General features: G+C 40.6%; 2 protein-coding genes across 3 annotated transcripts; one reads left to right on the top strand and one right to left on the bottom strand.

Moving 5' to 3' along the window:
• Nucleotides 1–212: 212 nt before the first annotated feature.
• Nucleotides 213–8,390, bottom strand: qars1 (glutaminyl-tRNA synthetase 1). Its single transcript, XM_086212635.1, has 23 exons — nucleotides 8,187–8,390; nucleotides 7,744–7,894; nucleotides 7,375–7,484; nucleotides 7,216–7,291; nucleotides 7,057–7,121; nucleotides 6,918–6,971; nucleotides 6,661–6,724; nucleotides 6,491–6,565; nucleotides 6,307–6,392; nucleotides 6,124–6,210; nucleotides 5,913–6,012; nucleotides 5,701–5,779; nucleotides 4,921–5,160; nucleotides 4,744–4,836; nucleotides 4,131–4,268; nucleotides 3,656–3,743; nucleotides 3,405–3,551; nucleotides 3,169–3,270; nucleotides 2,963–3,055; nucleotides 1,604–1,731; nucleotides 1,458–1,524; nucleotides 1,251–1,376; nucleotides 213–1,126 (listed from the first exon to the last, which is right to left on the bottom strand). Exons 1-23 carry the CDS (start codon nucleotides 8,295–8,297, stop codon nucleotides 1,076–1,078), a joined length of 2,331 nt encoding a protein of 776 aa, XP_086068761.1. The 5' UTR covers nucleotides 8,298–8,390; the 3' UTR covers nucleotides 213–1,075.
• Nucleotides 8,391–8,587: 197 nt separating this feature from the next.
• ogg1 (8-oxoguanine DNA glycosylase) lies at nucleotides 8,588–14,441 on the top strand. 2 transcript variants are annotated; one of them, XM_086212634.1, is made up of 7 exons: nucleotides 8,588–9,083; nucleotides 9,366–9,486; nucleotides 9,893–9,989; nucleotides 10,473–10,651; nucleotides 10,730–10,877; nucleotides 10,975–11,024; nucleotides 11,105–14,441. In XM_086212634.1, the coding sequence occupies exons 1-7, from the start codon at nucleotides 8,974–8,976 to the stop codon at nucleotides 11,300–11,302; spliced, it is 903 nt and encodes a 300-aa protein (XP_086068760.1). In that variant the 5' UTR covers nucleotides 8,588–8,973; the 3' UTR covers nucleotides 11,303–14,441. The 2 variants fall into 2 exon arrangements, with proteins under 2 accessions (XP_086068760.1, XP_086068759.1); XM_086212633.1 differs by having other exon boundaries at nucleotides 8,590–9,083; nucleotides 9,366–9,718; nucleotides 9,810–9,989.
• Nucleotides 14,442–16,176: the final 1,735 nt, after the last annotated feature.

Genomic DNA, 16,176 nt, shown 5'->3' with positions numbered 1-16,176 from the left:
CCCACGCATTGTAGCATTGACTGTATATAGACTGACTGTACAGTCTGAGTTGGTTTGTTGTTATGGAACAAATATCTGCTTGCCTGAAAGGACAGGGAGCACGTTTTATTTAGTGTAGAACTGATCTACAAATGTCTTTTTCCTCAACATTAAAAATGACCCTCTTTTATGAAAAAAATGAATATGCACTTTATTATATTTACTGGGAAACCTCTGTATTTGTCAGATGTTTTATATTCAATTTAAGTAGTTTAAAACAACTCCAAAATAAACCACAGGTAATTAATGCACCACGACATAGAATGCTAACACTTTAGCCCAAATATAGCTGCAGTTGGGGTTTTTTAGATAAATGTGATCAAGATCAACACTATCTTACATAAATATAATAGCTTCTATGACAGTAATAGGGCAGTTTCCAAACTGTGCCCTTGATTGGAAAATACAAAATACCAGTTAGGTCATTATACATACAACCAATTAGTCACCCTCAACTAGTACCAGTACTGTATAAAGTAATCAGCATTCTTGTTAGCATGAAGCATCTGTGATCAGACAACACAACAAATTACACCTCATTCTCAAGACCAGACACAAACATTGCAGTTTTCCTTTTATCATTTATTACTGTCTCCTGTGAAAAGGGCATATTTGCACCCTTTTGACTTAAAAAAATTACAATTTGGCAGTGACTGCCTTTGTAAGAAAGTCATCTACGGCATTTGAGAGTATTTCCTGTGTAAGACCAGCCAATTTACAGTTAATTTAACAAAAAGTCCTTGATGAACAATGGTGAAGTCTGCATAAATTCATCAAAGAGGAGCGAAAAAAAAGGACAAATTCCAAGAGAATAAGGAAACTAAAACCTCAAATTAATAGAAATAGATTTTCCAATTTCCATTAGATAAATGAAAAGGAACTGCAATTAGCAAAGTGAAAAACCTATTATTACAGTGTCTGATTGGACTCAAGCTGTAACTTTGCAGTTTTTACACATTAAGTGATGAAAGCAATCTGAACATGTATCTGTAGGCTCGAGGGAAGCAGGAAGCGCAGCTTAATCCTGGTCAGTCAACTATATCTTCCCAGGATCCTCTTTGAGTGTGAGTGTCCTGTTGAAGACAAACTGAAGGGAAACAAAAAAGAAATATGGTTACAGTTCACATGTATGTGTGTGTTTTTCTTTAAAAACTTCTTTAGTGAGGGTGATGGAAATCAATCCTCGAATTGACTAGAATGTGTGTCTTTACCTTGTCTGTGGTGCTGTCAGGGTCCAGTGAGAAGTAGCCTACTCTCTCAAACTGGAATTTGTCAAAAACTTTTGCTCCCCTAACTGAGGTATCCACTAAGGCACTGCTGATCACTTGCAGGGAATTCTAAGTGACAAAAGCAGCAATAAGCGAAAGCAATCACAACAAACTATTAACACATCTCAGTTAATTTAAAATGCCACTCACTGGGTTGATGTCACTCAGGAAGCCATTGGGCACTTCGGATGGATCTTCTGGATGTTTATGCAGGAATCTATAAAGAAAGCAGGAGGTTTTGATAAACAAGCCTTTATTATGCATTGTTTGTTATGAATGCCTTTATAGTGACTTACAGTCTTTCATAGAGGCGCACTTCACACACCAACGGCTGGCTGACCCAGTGGATGAAAGCCTTTGGTTTCTCTGCTGTATCGGAACTAGAGCAGGTCACCTCTAGTTCCACCACAGCACCTTGAGCATTCTGGGAAAAAGAGGGAAGAGAATGGAACATGTTCTGGGGAAACGGAACACACGTTGCATGCAATATTTCCGAAAACAGAGGCCTGCATACAACTCAGCTGCAGATATTGCCAGGAAGGCCTCTGTTGCAGACAGGGCTATATTATAGAAGCCTTTATTCATAATTCCCGTGTTGACAAGTATATTTGCTCATAAACCAGTATGAGGCATCCTGGTCCACCCTATCCCACTGTCATTTTTTTTCGTTTGTTTGTACTTTATTTGCCCCCTTGCCATGACAGCCAGTAACTTAAACAGCCATTATCTGTTCCATTCAACAATCAATGCCACCCATCCACACCACCACCACAATGAAAGACTCTACTTTTTACTGACTAATGGCTATAGAGTGCCATAGGAACAAGTCTTAAAATAAGGTAGCACTGTCGATTATCTTTTCTCACAGTCAATGGATTTTATCGATTAAATGCCTGTAATAAGGTCATGTTCACAATGGTTTAAGATACTTTACATGTTTTGTTCATAAAATACAGCACTTATGAATTTATAAAGATTGAATGTTTTCAAAATTGTGGTTTATAAAAAGTAGCTAAATTATACAGCAGGAGGTTGTTGCAGACATACAGCGTCATCCCAGAACACATAAGAAGCACAACGGTAGTTGTGGTAATGTTGAAGTCAAGAGTCAATTGTGTAGTTCATTCACATCTTAATGTTAGCTTTGAACTGCAAAAAATTTAGGTTACGTTTAATAAAAAATTTAAAGCAGTGTTCATTTATGAAAATTATTATGATGACCAAAACTTTTAAGACTCAAATTTGCAAAACTTACTCATTTTCGACAACAATCTGATGTAAAAATCCAGTCGGCTTTTGGTCAAGGGAGTCCATGGTGACGCCAACTTAGGATGGCTAACAAAATAAATCACCCCTGCCGCACTCAATTATTTGAGGAAGTACGGTAAAACTGTTCTTTTCTGAGATGATAAAAGATCATCATAGGGAAGCAAACTACAATTCGACAATTTCATTTAGCAGACGCTTTTGTCCAAAGCGACGTACAACACAAGCAAGAATTCAGACTTAAGGAAAAACCCTCCTCCTCCTGGTCCCCCCGTCCTCCGTCACTCCCCCCGGTGAGACCCTCCGCCTCAGGGAGCAAACAGTACCACAAACCCAAACTACACTATGGAAGCACATTAACAAGGTCAAAATCACTGTAGGATTCTTACCTTGATGACCTTCTGAACTGAGATGACATACCCAGCATGTCTTAGGCCAACAGGCTGTTCTGGGGTCAGACGCTTGTAGCCCTTCTCCAACACCTGCAAAAACACAGGAGTCCATAATTATCTTCTCATTATTATGAATTATCTTCAAAGGTTGAGCACATTATTTTGAAATAAACAGATTCATAGTTAGGATGTTAATCTCTAACCTCTCTGAAGTCACTCTGTTCAATGAAGACTGTTTTTGTGAAAGGCACTGTGTGGCTGCCTTTATCATCATCGGCAGGAAAGTCTGGTACTTGCACTTCTGACTGAAAGAGAATGGCACTGGAATGATTCAACACTGCTGATATTACATCTCATTTCTGACTGAACATGGAGGATTTGACAAGTTCTCTAATAGCTGGATGTGTAATGTCCATTTGTGTATTTGTATATGCCATGCCTTGGAGTTCTCAGGGTGGTTAGATATGGTGACTTTGAGTGGTTCTAACACAGCCATGGCTCGAGGAGCTGTGCAGTTGAGGACATCCCTCACACATGACTCCAGCAGATGTGGCTCTGTCGTCGTCTGGGAAACTGTGACTCCCACCTACCAACAGATATAACACACTATTACACAACCTCACCTTGCTCTTAACATGTCATTACTAACCCCTCCAGCAAATCATTCATCCTTCCACCCAGCCTGCGTACCCGAGCACAAAAGTTGTTGATTGCCTCTGGTGGGAAACCTCTCCTCCTCAGTGCAGTTAAAGTGAAGAGGCGAGGATCATCCCAGTCTCTGTAATTTGAAAGAACACACCCTGTTGTTTATTTCCTATTAACGACTAATGGAAATCTTCAGTTAAGTGTGCACAACAAATAACATTGTGTATTGTATTCTGTATAGTTTGAATTCACTCCAGATGGTAGAAACATTGATTTGCTTGTGATGTTTAATGTTAGAAGTGTTGCCGCTTACTAGGTCTAAAACTGCAAGGTTACATAGAGGGGCGCTACAACTTCAACTTCATTATCATCTAATCTGCTGTTTATTTATTCATTTATCCTCCTTTTTCTTAAATCATCTGGCACACACTTAATATTCTTGATATGATTAAAAATTTAACTATCGAAAAATAACAACCAACAGACATGAAAAAAATAGCTACAAGAAATGCGATTGTACCTAACAACACCTGTCTCCACCAATTTGATGATTTTCCTCTTCGACACAACCGTGTAGGTGAGGTTCAAGCGGCCAAATTCCCACTGAACAGGACAGTACACATCCAGAGCATTACACAACCAGTAGTATGATGAACGCCTGCAAAAAACCCAAAAGGAGAAATCATTCATTTGCACATCCAAGAGGGGTTCCATCCATCCATCCATCGTCTTCCGCTTATTCCTATATATTAAGGGTCGCGGGGGGGCTGGGGCCTATCCCAGCGTCTACGGGCGAGAGGCGGGGTTCACCCTGGACAGGTTGCCAGTCCATCGCAGGGCCAACATACAGAGACGAACAACCATTCACACTCAAATTCATAGCTACGGTCAATTTAGAGTGTCCAATCAGCCTCGTCCCCAATTGCATGCCTTTGGACGGTGGGAAGAAGCCGGAGTACCCGGAGAGAACCCACACAGGCACGGGGAGAACATGCAGACTCCACAAAGAAAGATCCCGCGCTCGAGCCGGGACTCGAACCCGTAACCTTCTTGCTGTGAGGCGACAGTGCACCACTGTGCAGCCCCAAGAAGGGTTATGATTAAAAAAATATTAAGAGAAAAAAAAATCATACCTGGCCTGAAACTCCTTGGTACAGAGAGAGTGACTAATATTTTCAATAGAGTCACACAGACAGTGAGTGTAATCATAGGTGGGATAGATGCACCTGTAGAGAAAGATAACAGAATCAAATGTAAAAGTTATTTGAAGAAATTCAACAACAGGAAAATAACAAGCCAGGTGTTCATACCATTCATTTCCTGTTCGGTGATGTGGCGTGTATTTGATTCGGTATGCTACAGGATCCATCTTCCCATCCTCCATGACCATCTTCATCCTAAGCGTAGCCTCTCCCTCAGCAAAAAGGCCCCTTTTCATCCTCTCAAACAGCACCAGTGACTCCTCCATGGGACGGTCTCTCCACGGAGATGGAGGAACATTATAGCCCTTTAGTTCCTCCCCCTTCTGGTGGCAGACATATGCATGACCCCTGACAAGGAGATGAGAGGAATGTAATGCTCTTAGCTACATCAATACAAACGTCTTAACACTACACAACTTCTGGATATTGAGGTGAAAAGACTCAATGATTGAGTACAAACATCAATCAAACAAATACAAATATCTGTCACCAAGAGACAAGCCATCAACGTGGGCTGTAGACTGATTTGCAGTATCATGGGGGATCAACCCCAGATCTTTCTCCCAGTGCCTTGGTGAGGAGGACTGGTGCATTAGCCCAACATAAATTCACGCAGACACTTGAAGAACTAACTCCACACAAAAAGGACCTGGGATGGGCAAGACTTGAACCCAGGACCTTCTCACTGTTAGGCAACAGTGCTAAGCAATGAGCGATTGCGATTCCTACATTAGATGTGCAACATACTAGATATCTGTAATGTCCAGGTGCAAACCCACAAACTGCTCAGCATCAATTTGCCTTTGATCAGGGGCTTTTGTCTGCAAGCTCTGAAACCCATCAATGAGTGGATAAAATTTCACAGTGTGAAATACAGAATACACTCACCTACGAATGAGCTCCAGCGCAAGCTCGTAGAGTTTCTGAAAGTTGTCTGACGCATGGGTGACAGTGTATGGCTTGTAGCCTGTATAACGCAGTAATACAGATGAGAAACAGTCCTCCTGTGAGTGAAGTGCCTTACACTGCTTTCATCATATTTATATATACACACACACACACACACACACACACAAAAGGGAAAATAGGGTTAAGTTTACCAAGCCACTCCACCATGTCCTTGATGGCAGTGAAGTATTTTTCCTCCTCCTTCTCTGGATTTGTGTCATCATACCTCAAGAAACAAATTCCATTGTTTGCCTATAAAATAAGCAAGGATTAAAGACAGTCTGCACCATTTATCAAATCACCATATATGGTGAGTACCATTTCCCCCCTATATATGGTGGTTTAAGAGCATGGAAAACACACCTTTGCATAACCAAAATTAAAGTTAATTGCTTTGGCATGTCCAATGTGTAGGATACCATTGGGCTCAGGAGGAAATCGGGTGCGTATCTACAAGAATCCAGACATGGGAAGTAGAAAAATTAGCAATAATTTTGAAGTAAGCATGCTTCTTCTCCAAAAGTTAACTCATTTGATGTTTTTTACCTGACCACCGCTGATCTCCAGGTGGTTTTTTAGCAAGTTCATGGTGTTTGGTGTAACCACATAGCCCTCAGTTTTATAGTTCTCACCTGCATAATTGGAAGCATAATGTACATAAAGTATTTAATTTACTGGTTGACTATGAAGTGGGCCATTGCACATTATTTTTCAGGTAATTCTTTCTTGCCTGGCTTATGGAACTTCAGCGCCTCTCCTCTTAGCTGCTCCATGAGTGACTTTCCCTCACCAGTCGTCACTTCACCTAAACAACACACATATAGACAGTAACCAAACAAGCAGCCAGACACTACCAGTGAAAACCACTCCTGTTAGCCAGTCATTTAGCCTGATGCTTACCGTTCACTGCCACCTCCTCTTTCTTCACCTTCCCCTCATTCACTGCAACTTTAGCCTTCTGGGGCTGCAATAAAATCAAAATATTCAGATACATCTATATGATAAACATTAAGTTACAAGCAGCTGTTGTATGCATTAACTCAGCATACAAGACCGCAAATTGGAAGGAACATCTGCCCTAGCTCTGTCAATTAACATATCTAAACTCACTCAGCATTGTCATTCTATTCCTTTGAACAATATATTTGGAAAATTACCTTTGCTTTCTTCTCTAGGTCAGCCTCTGTCTTGGGCCCTATGAGGTGTAGGACCTTTAAAAAAACAAAAAGCCAGTTAGCAAAAATATGTCAAATGACAGAAATCTCCTTCAAACAGCATTTTCTTTCTCAAACAGACCTGCATGTCCACCTCATTCTTTATGATTTTACCATCAGCCCATTTTAGAGCAGCTCGTGCCTCACCTGCAACAAACATGATAGCTCAGTGAGTTGCTCAGTGTAAGCGCAGCCTTAATGGTGTTAAATTATATTTGTCTGGCCATGTGTGAGACCCTACCCATTAGCAGTCCCATGTTGAAGTGGTACCTCTCCTTTAATAGCTGATCCTTGTGCTTCTTTATCACAGACTCCACCTAAAGAGCATCAAACTGTCAGCAAACTCACAGTATTGCTTGTAAACGACATACTCCTGGTCAACGTATGTCTATGAACTTACTGCATCTTCAATCTGCTCTGGTGTTACAACCAAACCCACTCCACATGTATCTTCAAACTCCTTCTGGTTGAGGGGGTCCTGAGGATGACTCTTCACAAAATCCAAAGCAGCTTTTAAGAAAAGAGAGAGAGAGAGAGAGAGAGAGAGAATAAGTATATAAAAATGTATGGAGCACTGCAGAGAAAAAAAACCTGAATGACTCAATTTTGGGTATGTAATATAATATTGTCTGTAGTCAGTGACAATGGTTTTGGTTCTCCTAAATGTAATTTAATGAACTTCTGTCATTATCAGTCTGGACAATGGCTTCAGAAAATAGCAATAAGTCATTCCTTTAGAAAAGCCAGGTTGTAACATGTAAGAAATTACCTGCCAGCTGTAGCTCTGTGCAGATTTTGCGCTGAGCTATGTTGTCTGACAGGAATGTCAGACGTTTCGTGTCTTTAAGGCGAGAAGCCATATTATACAACAAAGTGCCCATGGCTTTGTCCACTCCTGATGCTCCCCGGACACAACGAGCCTATTGAAATTAACGAAAAAAATCAATTATCATGACTCGCACATCTCGAGAGTAGTGAATATTTTGCCCAAAGAAGAGGGGATATAAAAGAGAAAATGAAAGACAACTGAGTGACCCTGATTAACGTGCTACTAGGGGTTAAAAGAGACACCAACATGTGTGCTGGAGGGATACAGATATACATGAACTCATCAAAGAAGAGCCTTTGAAAGAAGGTTCCGACATGAAGTAAGCTGAAAAGTGGCTGTCACAGCTGCCCTAATCGAGTTCACAAGAACACGCCGGGTCAGACCTGAGAAATGGCTTCCTTCAGGGCAGAGCTCAACGCTTCATTTTTCATCGTCTCTTTCGCTTTCTGCTCACTGAGCCCAATGGAAGCGAAAAGTGCCAAAGTATCAGCCATTTTTCCACTGTTTTCGCCGACAACTTCGAAGCCACACAAACACGCCAACAGCCCCACACGCTGAATTTCCTCCCGGAGAGGTCGATTTCCGGTACACCTCAAGAGAAAAAAGGAGCACAAAGATATGAGCCAATCAGAGATGGTAGACTCCCATGGTCTTGACCAATCGTGAATCAGATTGAATGAAGATACCGCCTAATACGAAAAAGAGAACCAATCGTGAATTGTGTTTACATATACGAGGGAGGGGCCAGTGTAGTCAGAAACGTTGCATCAGATTTGCGTTTCATTAAATGATAACCAATGCTTTACATATATTTTGAATCAGAACAAGTGCTTATTTAGATTAGACAGAATTAGAATTTCAAAACCTATAAACTTTGCAGTTTTGTAACTCTTTCCTCCCTTTTAATACGCGCTTCTGTCCAACGCTGTGTAAGTTTTTGTTGTCCATCAAAAATAGATGGTAGCCAAAACTCCGTGAAAGTTGATTCGCGGTGTTCTGTCTGCTTTGAACAACGTTGAGCTCCGCAATGAGGCTGGATGTACACTTGTCAGAGCCACTCCATCGAATGTTTTAACTTGTAGCCTGTATTATGATTTATTATACCGTTACATGGCAGAATGCCTAAAGTTTTGCCTCAGGTCGATGCAGTAAACACGAAAGGCAACAGTTATGGCCACACACGCGGTTCTGTCGTCGGGGGTAAACATATGGAAGTCCCTGGCCTGTGCAAAGACAGAACTCCGTCTGGATCTCACACTTGCTTGTGGACAATCTTTCCGGTATGTTGGTACTATGAGATTCAGATGTCACCTTCCCTGGGTCCCTATTATGTTGTCATGTCTCCATCATGTCTCGATATCATGGAAATTGAATAACTTTGTGATCTCAAACTCTTAACATTTGACATCTTTTCACTCCAAACAACACTTTGTCTATTTCTATTTTTGGATTCAGACCTTTTTCCTGATTGTTTTTCACTTCACAAAGTTTCCATACATGATCTGAAATATGCTTAGAATTGATTTATCCTCATTAAGATTAACACATGTATCTACCCACAGCTGGAGAGAGACTGCAGAAGGCCACTGGACCGGAGTCATGGGAGGACGAGTGTGGACTCTAACCCAGACAGATGACACGTTGTGGTACCATGTGTACAAAAAAACCAACAGGCAGGTGGAGGCAAGTGACAGGAGGGGGAGAGGTGGTATTTCTCACATGCCAGAGATTAAATTTATAGGAAGTGTAAAGGAGGAAGAGGAGATGCCACTGGCTACGACTCTCAAGCATGATGCTGAGGAGGAAGAAGAGATGTTGAGAGATTATTTCCAGCTCAATGTAAAGCTAGGAGATCTGTATCGGGAATGGGGGGCAGTAGACCCCCACCTCAAGCATATTGCAGACATCTTCACTGGTCAGTGTGTGTTTGTGCCCACAAGATATCACTCCTCATCCCACAGTCAATCACCACACTGAGATGATATTGTTTTGTTTTTTTTAAACAGGTGTGCGAATGTTGCGCCAGGAGCCCACGGAATGCCTGTTTTCCTTCATATGCACCTCAAACAACCATATCTCTCGTATCCAGGGCATGGTGGAGAGGCTTTGCCAGGCTCTGGGCACCCCATTGTGCCAGCTAGATCAAACATCTTACAACGATTTTCCTTCCCTGTCTGCACTTGCAGGTTCTATATTTCTCTACCCATTGATGGTTCAGTGATCTTGCCAAACAGGAAGCGTTGTTTTTGAAATTCCTGTCACATGCCTGTCATCAGTGTTTCATGCCCACATTTTACAGGAGACATTTAGCAGTTCTACTATCACTTTTATTTCCTTTCAATCTCTGGGTCACTGAAATGATAATAGTAAGACGGTATAGTCTACTGGTGAGCTGAGTGTTAAATGGTTTCAGATTCAAAAGAGACACATTATTACTATTTTTCTTGGGTTTCTTTCTTTCTTGAAGTCTGTAAATATCTAATGCAGCTGTTTATCTAACATGACACTTAGTAGTGTGGAAAATCTATTGAAACCACAGAGTGATGTAACAATATAGAGAGTGCTATTTACTAGCCATTTAGATGTTCGGATCAAAAGTACCTCTGTACTCCCATTTCTATACCTACATATTGTCATAGTTGTGTTTTTATCTACATTGAAATTGGCAGACAGCAGTGTAGAAGCAAGTCTCAGGGAACTCGGATTTGGATACAGAGCACGGTACTTGCAGCAAAGTGCAAAGCAGATTCTGGACAAACATGGGCTCCAGTGGCTGGAAGGTCTACGTGGTGTCTCATACCTGCAGGCCCGCGATGCTCTACGTACTCTCCCTGGTGTGGGCACCAAGGTACTAATGATTTATTTATGAGCGGACAACATGTAAATGTGATGAAGATATTGTTTAGATTTTTTTCTTGTTCAACAGGTGGCAGACTGTGTATGTCTGATGTCCCTGGATAAGGCAGATGCGGTACCCATTGACACACATGTGTGGCAGATTGCTAAGCGTGACTACAAATATGCTGCTGGTAGAGAACTGAAAACCCTCACTGATAAAGTTCACAAAGACATTGGTTTGTATTCAGCTTTCTCCTCAGGCATATGTCACATCAAAGAAGGCTTCTCTTTATTGGTTGCAACGGTGCCTAATCATGTTAAATTTCTACACAGGGAATTTCTTCAGAAATCTGTGGGGCCCTTATGCTGGTTGGGCGCAGTCGGTAAGTACATCTTCATGCATTCGTCAGTCTCTGTTGCGGGGAGTCCACTGTAACCACTGGGTGTGTTTTCCTCGTTTTAGGTGTTGTTCTGTGCTGATCTCAAGAAGTTCCAAAAGCTGAAAGACTTGCCAAATGTGAAGAGGCCAAAGACAGAGGAAGGCAGTGAAGATGAATGGAGGGTAGTATGTAAAAAAACAAAAGTTAAGACTCAAATGAACATGAAAAGCAGGTGTAAGAGGAAATCTAAAATGCCTGTTAAAGAAGAGAGAGTTTTATGAAATAAACAAATTTCATTCATCAGGACTCACATCAGCACTGGAATTTTTCTGCACATTTTTCAACAAACTGCCTAGCATCTTACCATATTTGTTACTTAAATGAAAAAAGGCTGCTTTTAAACTTATAATACAACTGATCATTGTTAAAAGCTTCTCAGGTCTTTTTTTTTTAACATTGTTGATGTTGTTCACTGTATCTTCTCTTGTGTCTACTTTCCCATGACCTTTATGCCCACAAATTCAGTACACTTGTGATTTTTATGATAAATACAAAATAGCTTATACACTGTTTTGTGTACTTTATTTTGAGAGAAAATGCCCATTTTAGCTCAGTTATTTATACAGGGACCATCAAGCCAACTACAACAGGCCAGGAATGGCCTCTAGGTGGGAGTATACATTGGAGGATATTGCTTTCTTTGCTCTGCACGCTAATGTCACATTTGGGTCATTTGCCTTTTTAAGAATTTGCGAGCTGCTTGCACTGTTTCCCTTAGTGAATACTCTGTCAGGCCACCTAGTTTCTGTTATACAGTGTACCAACACGTCTGGCATTTATTTGCATGTCTCAAAAGGTCAGTGGGCACCTCTATCGTATGTTGTGTTTCTTCACTGTATGCCCTGCATGAAATAGTGGGTAGCTGTATGGTGTCATGTAGTCTGTATGTTCATCTATAGGCATTAGTTGACTGTCTCAGCTATTCTTTTTATAGCTGGGATTGCAGTTATCTGCTGTCACTGCTTTGGGCTTGTGTGACTGTCTCGGGTGACAAGATGGACATGTCTTTTGGAGGGTTCTGCTTGTTACTGTTCCTTTACCACACTGGCAGCTCAATAGACTGGTCGGTTTAAATATATGGAGACAAGTATTTAATAAATTTGGAAACAGCATACATAGATATCAAAGGTCTGTTTTGTTGAGGGCTCGTGAGCATATGCTTCATGCATGTAGTTGCATATCTTACATCCATAGATGCTGTTCATGTATGGAAGATTGTGCAGCTGTGCATGTTAATGAATATGTGAGTCAGCTTTCATCCCCACTCCAGTTGCACTGGACGGAAGCTGGGGCCCAGCTTTAGGGCAGAGTCATGATTAAGAACAAAACCAGAGTAAAAATAGAGTTGAGAAAAAAGAGAAAATGAAACAAAAAGTGAGGGAAAGGTGAAAGTGTGCTGGAAGCAGTAACATGAAAGCCACGTGCAGATGCACACACAAACACTAACAACAGAAGAGTAGCCAGTGTGTTATGTAAGAGATGGGTTTCAGCTTGAGTTATGCCCTGGGGAATCATATTGTTGAGAGGACAGCTCTCTGTGCAGCCACCTTCTTTTGGAGAGCTTCAAAGCTTTCCACATACACCAGGGGGCACCACAATTTGGGGTCCCTCTGCTTCCAGATGTGCAGCTGCAACACTAAATGACATCATTGAAAAGTGTTGAACAAACCCAACATCACTGTATTTATTTAAATAAATAAAAACTGATCATTGAAGACAAAAATATAGGTAGTGTCTTGAGATTCAAAGAAGTTATATAACGCTCATAGTACATTAAACTCATATTATGCACTCCAACCCAGTAGGGGGCTGCATATTACCAGAAGGTTAGTGTTTGAGCTGAGAATAACCCTCAACATTGTTTGGCAGACCAATTCAAAATACTGAAACACATTCCTTCTTTTTTGCTTTTTGAAGTCTTGGCCATATTTGTGTCTTTCAGATTGACCTTGCTGTATAACACCAATGAATTTATATTCCAATTTAGGTCTGAAGTTATGCTATTAAGAGGAGAAACAATTCGTCCTATCAGTTATCTGCCATTTATTATACATTATGGCTGTGCACTGGTTTCCTTTCGCCTGTGAGCCTGAAAATCTTTAAAAATGATGGACATTTTTATGCTTTAATGACAATTTGATTGTAGATAATTGTCTTTATGTGTCAGCCCTCTGACTGACTGCTGAGCTGTTTGGGGTGTCCTCTACCTCCATCAGCTAGGATTGTACCCTCTGTGGTTTAATGTCTGTATTAATGATACAATACATGATTGATTAAATATAAAGAGCTTGTGTTGATTCACTTTGGATGTGGTTACATCCATTGCAGCTGGAGGTAGCCTGAGAGATTGGGAAGGCGATCTCCACATGGAAGTGTGTTCTTGGGGCCCATAGTCGGGTAGGTTATTCTTTGGTGTCTAGACAACATCGGGGTGAAGGGCACAGAGACAAAATTAAAATTTCTGATTAATATGGATGTTAGAATGAAGGACTTGGGTGTTCTTAATTAAAGAGGCTTATTTTGTGGATACATTCAATACTCTCTACCATCTGATAGGATTCCACTTGGTTATTATTGAGATTCAGTGTCATAGACTGTGAGGAAATAACAGTTCAGTCTGCTCTGGTGTTGAATTTCAGAGTACTGACCAGGATCAATTCAAGTGACTAAGTGGAATGTATTTACCACATTCCTGGACTAAGACGGTATAGAAACACTATCCACAGTATATGTGGGCGTAGGATACCATGAGTGCGTATGTGGTTTGGGTGTATGTTCGCGTCCCTCCTTTTTAAGAATTTGTTTTGGCATGAAATACTGCTCCCCTCTCACTTTATTTAAAGTCTGCTAAAAATTTCCCATATGAATCCATCGCTGTCAGTCAAGTGTGATAAATGTGTGGTTGACCTGCTTCAGTTTAAGTGGGACTGGTAAACATTTAGGTTAATTTAGTCTACTTTGTAAATAAAATTTTGATTGACTTCCTGTTTAAGAAAGCATTTCCAGTCTTTTCCGAGGAAAAAAAAAAATTTATCCACTCAAGCTTGACAGTATGGGAATATAAAGTTACCTGAGTATGTTGACTTCTTGTTGAAACTGTGCCTGTGACGGCATTTTGTGTAGCATTTCAGAACCTTTAGAAAAATACATTTTACCCAAGACTAAGCATTCATCTTGGAGAAAAGTTTCAACTTCTGATTTCTTTTTTTCAATTACTAAAATTTAAGTTTATGAAGCTTTCAGGCCTCACTTAGCTCCTGCTCGGGGTAAATTAGAGCAACCTCTTTGCAGTGGAGCTCTCCTCCCAGAATAATCATGTTGATGCTAATAAAACCCTGCTCCCAACACTTTTTTTTTCCTACGGACAGAATAAAAAGTTCAATTTCAGTTTAAGTGTTTTTGATTTATTTGAATAATTGTATTATCACAGTCAACGTGAATTTTAGGCCTAAAATTACATCAATAAAGAATGTATTTTGATATTACTGAGGTTATGGGCTTGTTAACACGTCTAAATCAAACGGTAAACCAGATAATCTGGAGTTAACATTAGTTTAAGATCTGTTTTCATTCATTTTTATGAATAAATATCATATAAATAAATAACTAAGTTAAAGTTAATTCTAGTTCTTACAATTTTAAAGTACAAGCACACGTTAACGCTCACACGCTTAATAACATTTTGCCAGGACAAATTATATCATGCACAGTTGATAGAATGTATAAAATATACACTTTGGTTGGAACAGGTCAGCAAGGCCAGGGGTCAGTTGGTATTGCAATTTGTTGGTTACAATTTTGTTTATGTTCATTTTTTACTTGTACGTATTGGAGAGGAAATACCGGCGGCACGGTGGTGCAGTGGTTAGCACTGTCGCCTCACAGCAAGAAGGTTCGGGGTTCGAGTCCTTGTATCTTTCTGTGTGGAGTCTCCATTTTCTCCCTGTTCCTGTGTGGGTTCTCTCTGGTACTCCAGCTTCCTCCCACAGTCCAAAGACATGCAAATGGGGACGAGGCTGATTGAATACTCTAAATTGACCATAGGAGTGACTGTGAGTGTGAATGGTTGTTTGTCTCTATGTGTTGGCCCTGCAATGGACTGGTAACCTGTCCAGGGTGAACCCCGCCTCTCACCCAAAAGCCGTTGGGATAGGCTCCAGCCCCCCCCCCCCCCCCGACCCTTAACAGGATAAGCGGAAGAAAAATGGATGGATGGAGAAGATAGACATCCAAACATGATTTGAAATGAATAAATGACACAAACCTGATCTGTATGGCATTTTGCTGTTATTTATAATAGGATTGGGCAGAAGGTGTGTGTGTGTGTGTGTGTGCGCACATACAAAGAATAAATTTAACTTTTGCTTACATTGACCAACAAAATTGCAGTTCACAGGTAAAGCACACTGTTTCATTTTTGTATGGTATGGCATTCCTAACATATATTTCCATGTATTTTTTCACACAACCACTTAGTGACCTCCAGAAACTATCTTTTGACCCCCATGGGAGTCTATACCCCCCCCCCCCACACACACACACACACACATTTAGAAACACTAAATTAGAGTGCACAACTGCATTAAAAACACTCAAGTCCTTTTTTTTATATTTCTTTTTAATGAATCCAATCCCCCACTGTTAGACCAGATTACAGTAATCCTATTACAGCAGAATACTTAATTCACAGTAGAAATGCTGCGCTCAGGAGGTGATTAGCAGATCGATGAATGCACATCTCGTACCAAATTTTTCTGTGTTAAGACATATACTTCACATTCCAGATCCAACATACCTTCTTTAGTCTTATCTATTTGATGAATGTTCTACAAATTATAAGCAACCTTACTCATTCCCTACGCGCACATTAAATGTGTCATAATGTGTGATGGGATTATGATCCTCAAGTATCCTCCTGTCTTATGTCAAAACCCCGGTTTGTCCCTCCAAGTAGCTCAGTTGTAATGGAGCCCTAATTGCATTAAGACAATCCTCTAAGATAGCCGGGTTATTTTGGGATTATGCTGTACAGTACACGCGGTCTTAAAAACGTGACAAAAAGAGAATGATACAGAATGATGTTTGGAGAATTATA

The sequence above is a fragment of the Aulostomus chinensis genome, chromosome 9 (genome assembly GCF_037954235.1).
Source record: "Aulostomus chinensis isolate RoL2024-O1b breed Wild chromosome 9, RoL_Achi_v1.0, whole genome shotgun sequence".
NCBI lineage: Eukaryota > Metazoa > Chordata > Actinopteri > Syngnathiformes > Aulostomidae > Aulostomus > Aulostomus chinensis.
The sequence above is the reverse complement of the archived record's forward strand: the minus strand, read 5'-3'. Positions and strand labels throughout refer to the sequence as shown.

Coding starts and splice junctions, on each gene's coding strand:
- ogg1 (XM_086212633.1), top strand. CDS start 8,974: ATGGCCACACACGCGGTTCTGTCGTCGGGGGTAAACATATGGAAGTCC. Junction 10,652..10,729: donor TCCCTGGTGTGGGCACCAAG/GTACTAATGATT, acceptor CTTGTTCAACAG/GTGGCAGACTGTGTATGTCT. Junction 11,025..11,104: donor ATGCTGGTTGGGCGCAGTCG/GTAAGTACATCT, acceptor TCCTCGTTTTAG/GTGTTGTTCTGTGCTGATCT.
- qars1 (XM_086212635.1), bottom strand. CDS start 8,297: ATGGCTGATACTTTGGCACTTTTCGCTTCCATTGGGCTCAGTGAGCAG. Junction 7,895..8,186: donor TGAAGGAAGCCATTTCTCAG/GTCTGACCCGGC, acceptor TAATTTCAATAG/GCTCGTTGTGTCCGGGGAGC. Junction 3,552..3,655: donor TCAACAACTTTTGTGCTCGG/GTACGCAGGCTG, acceptor ATCTGTTGGTAG/GTGGGAGTCACAGTTTCCCA.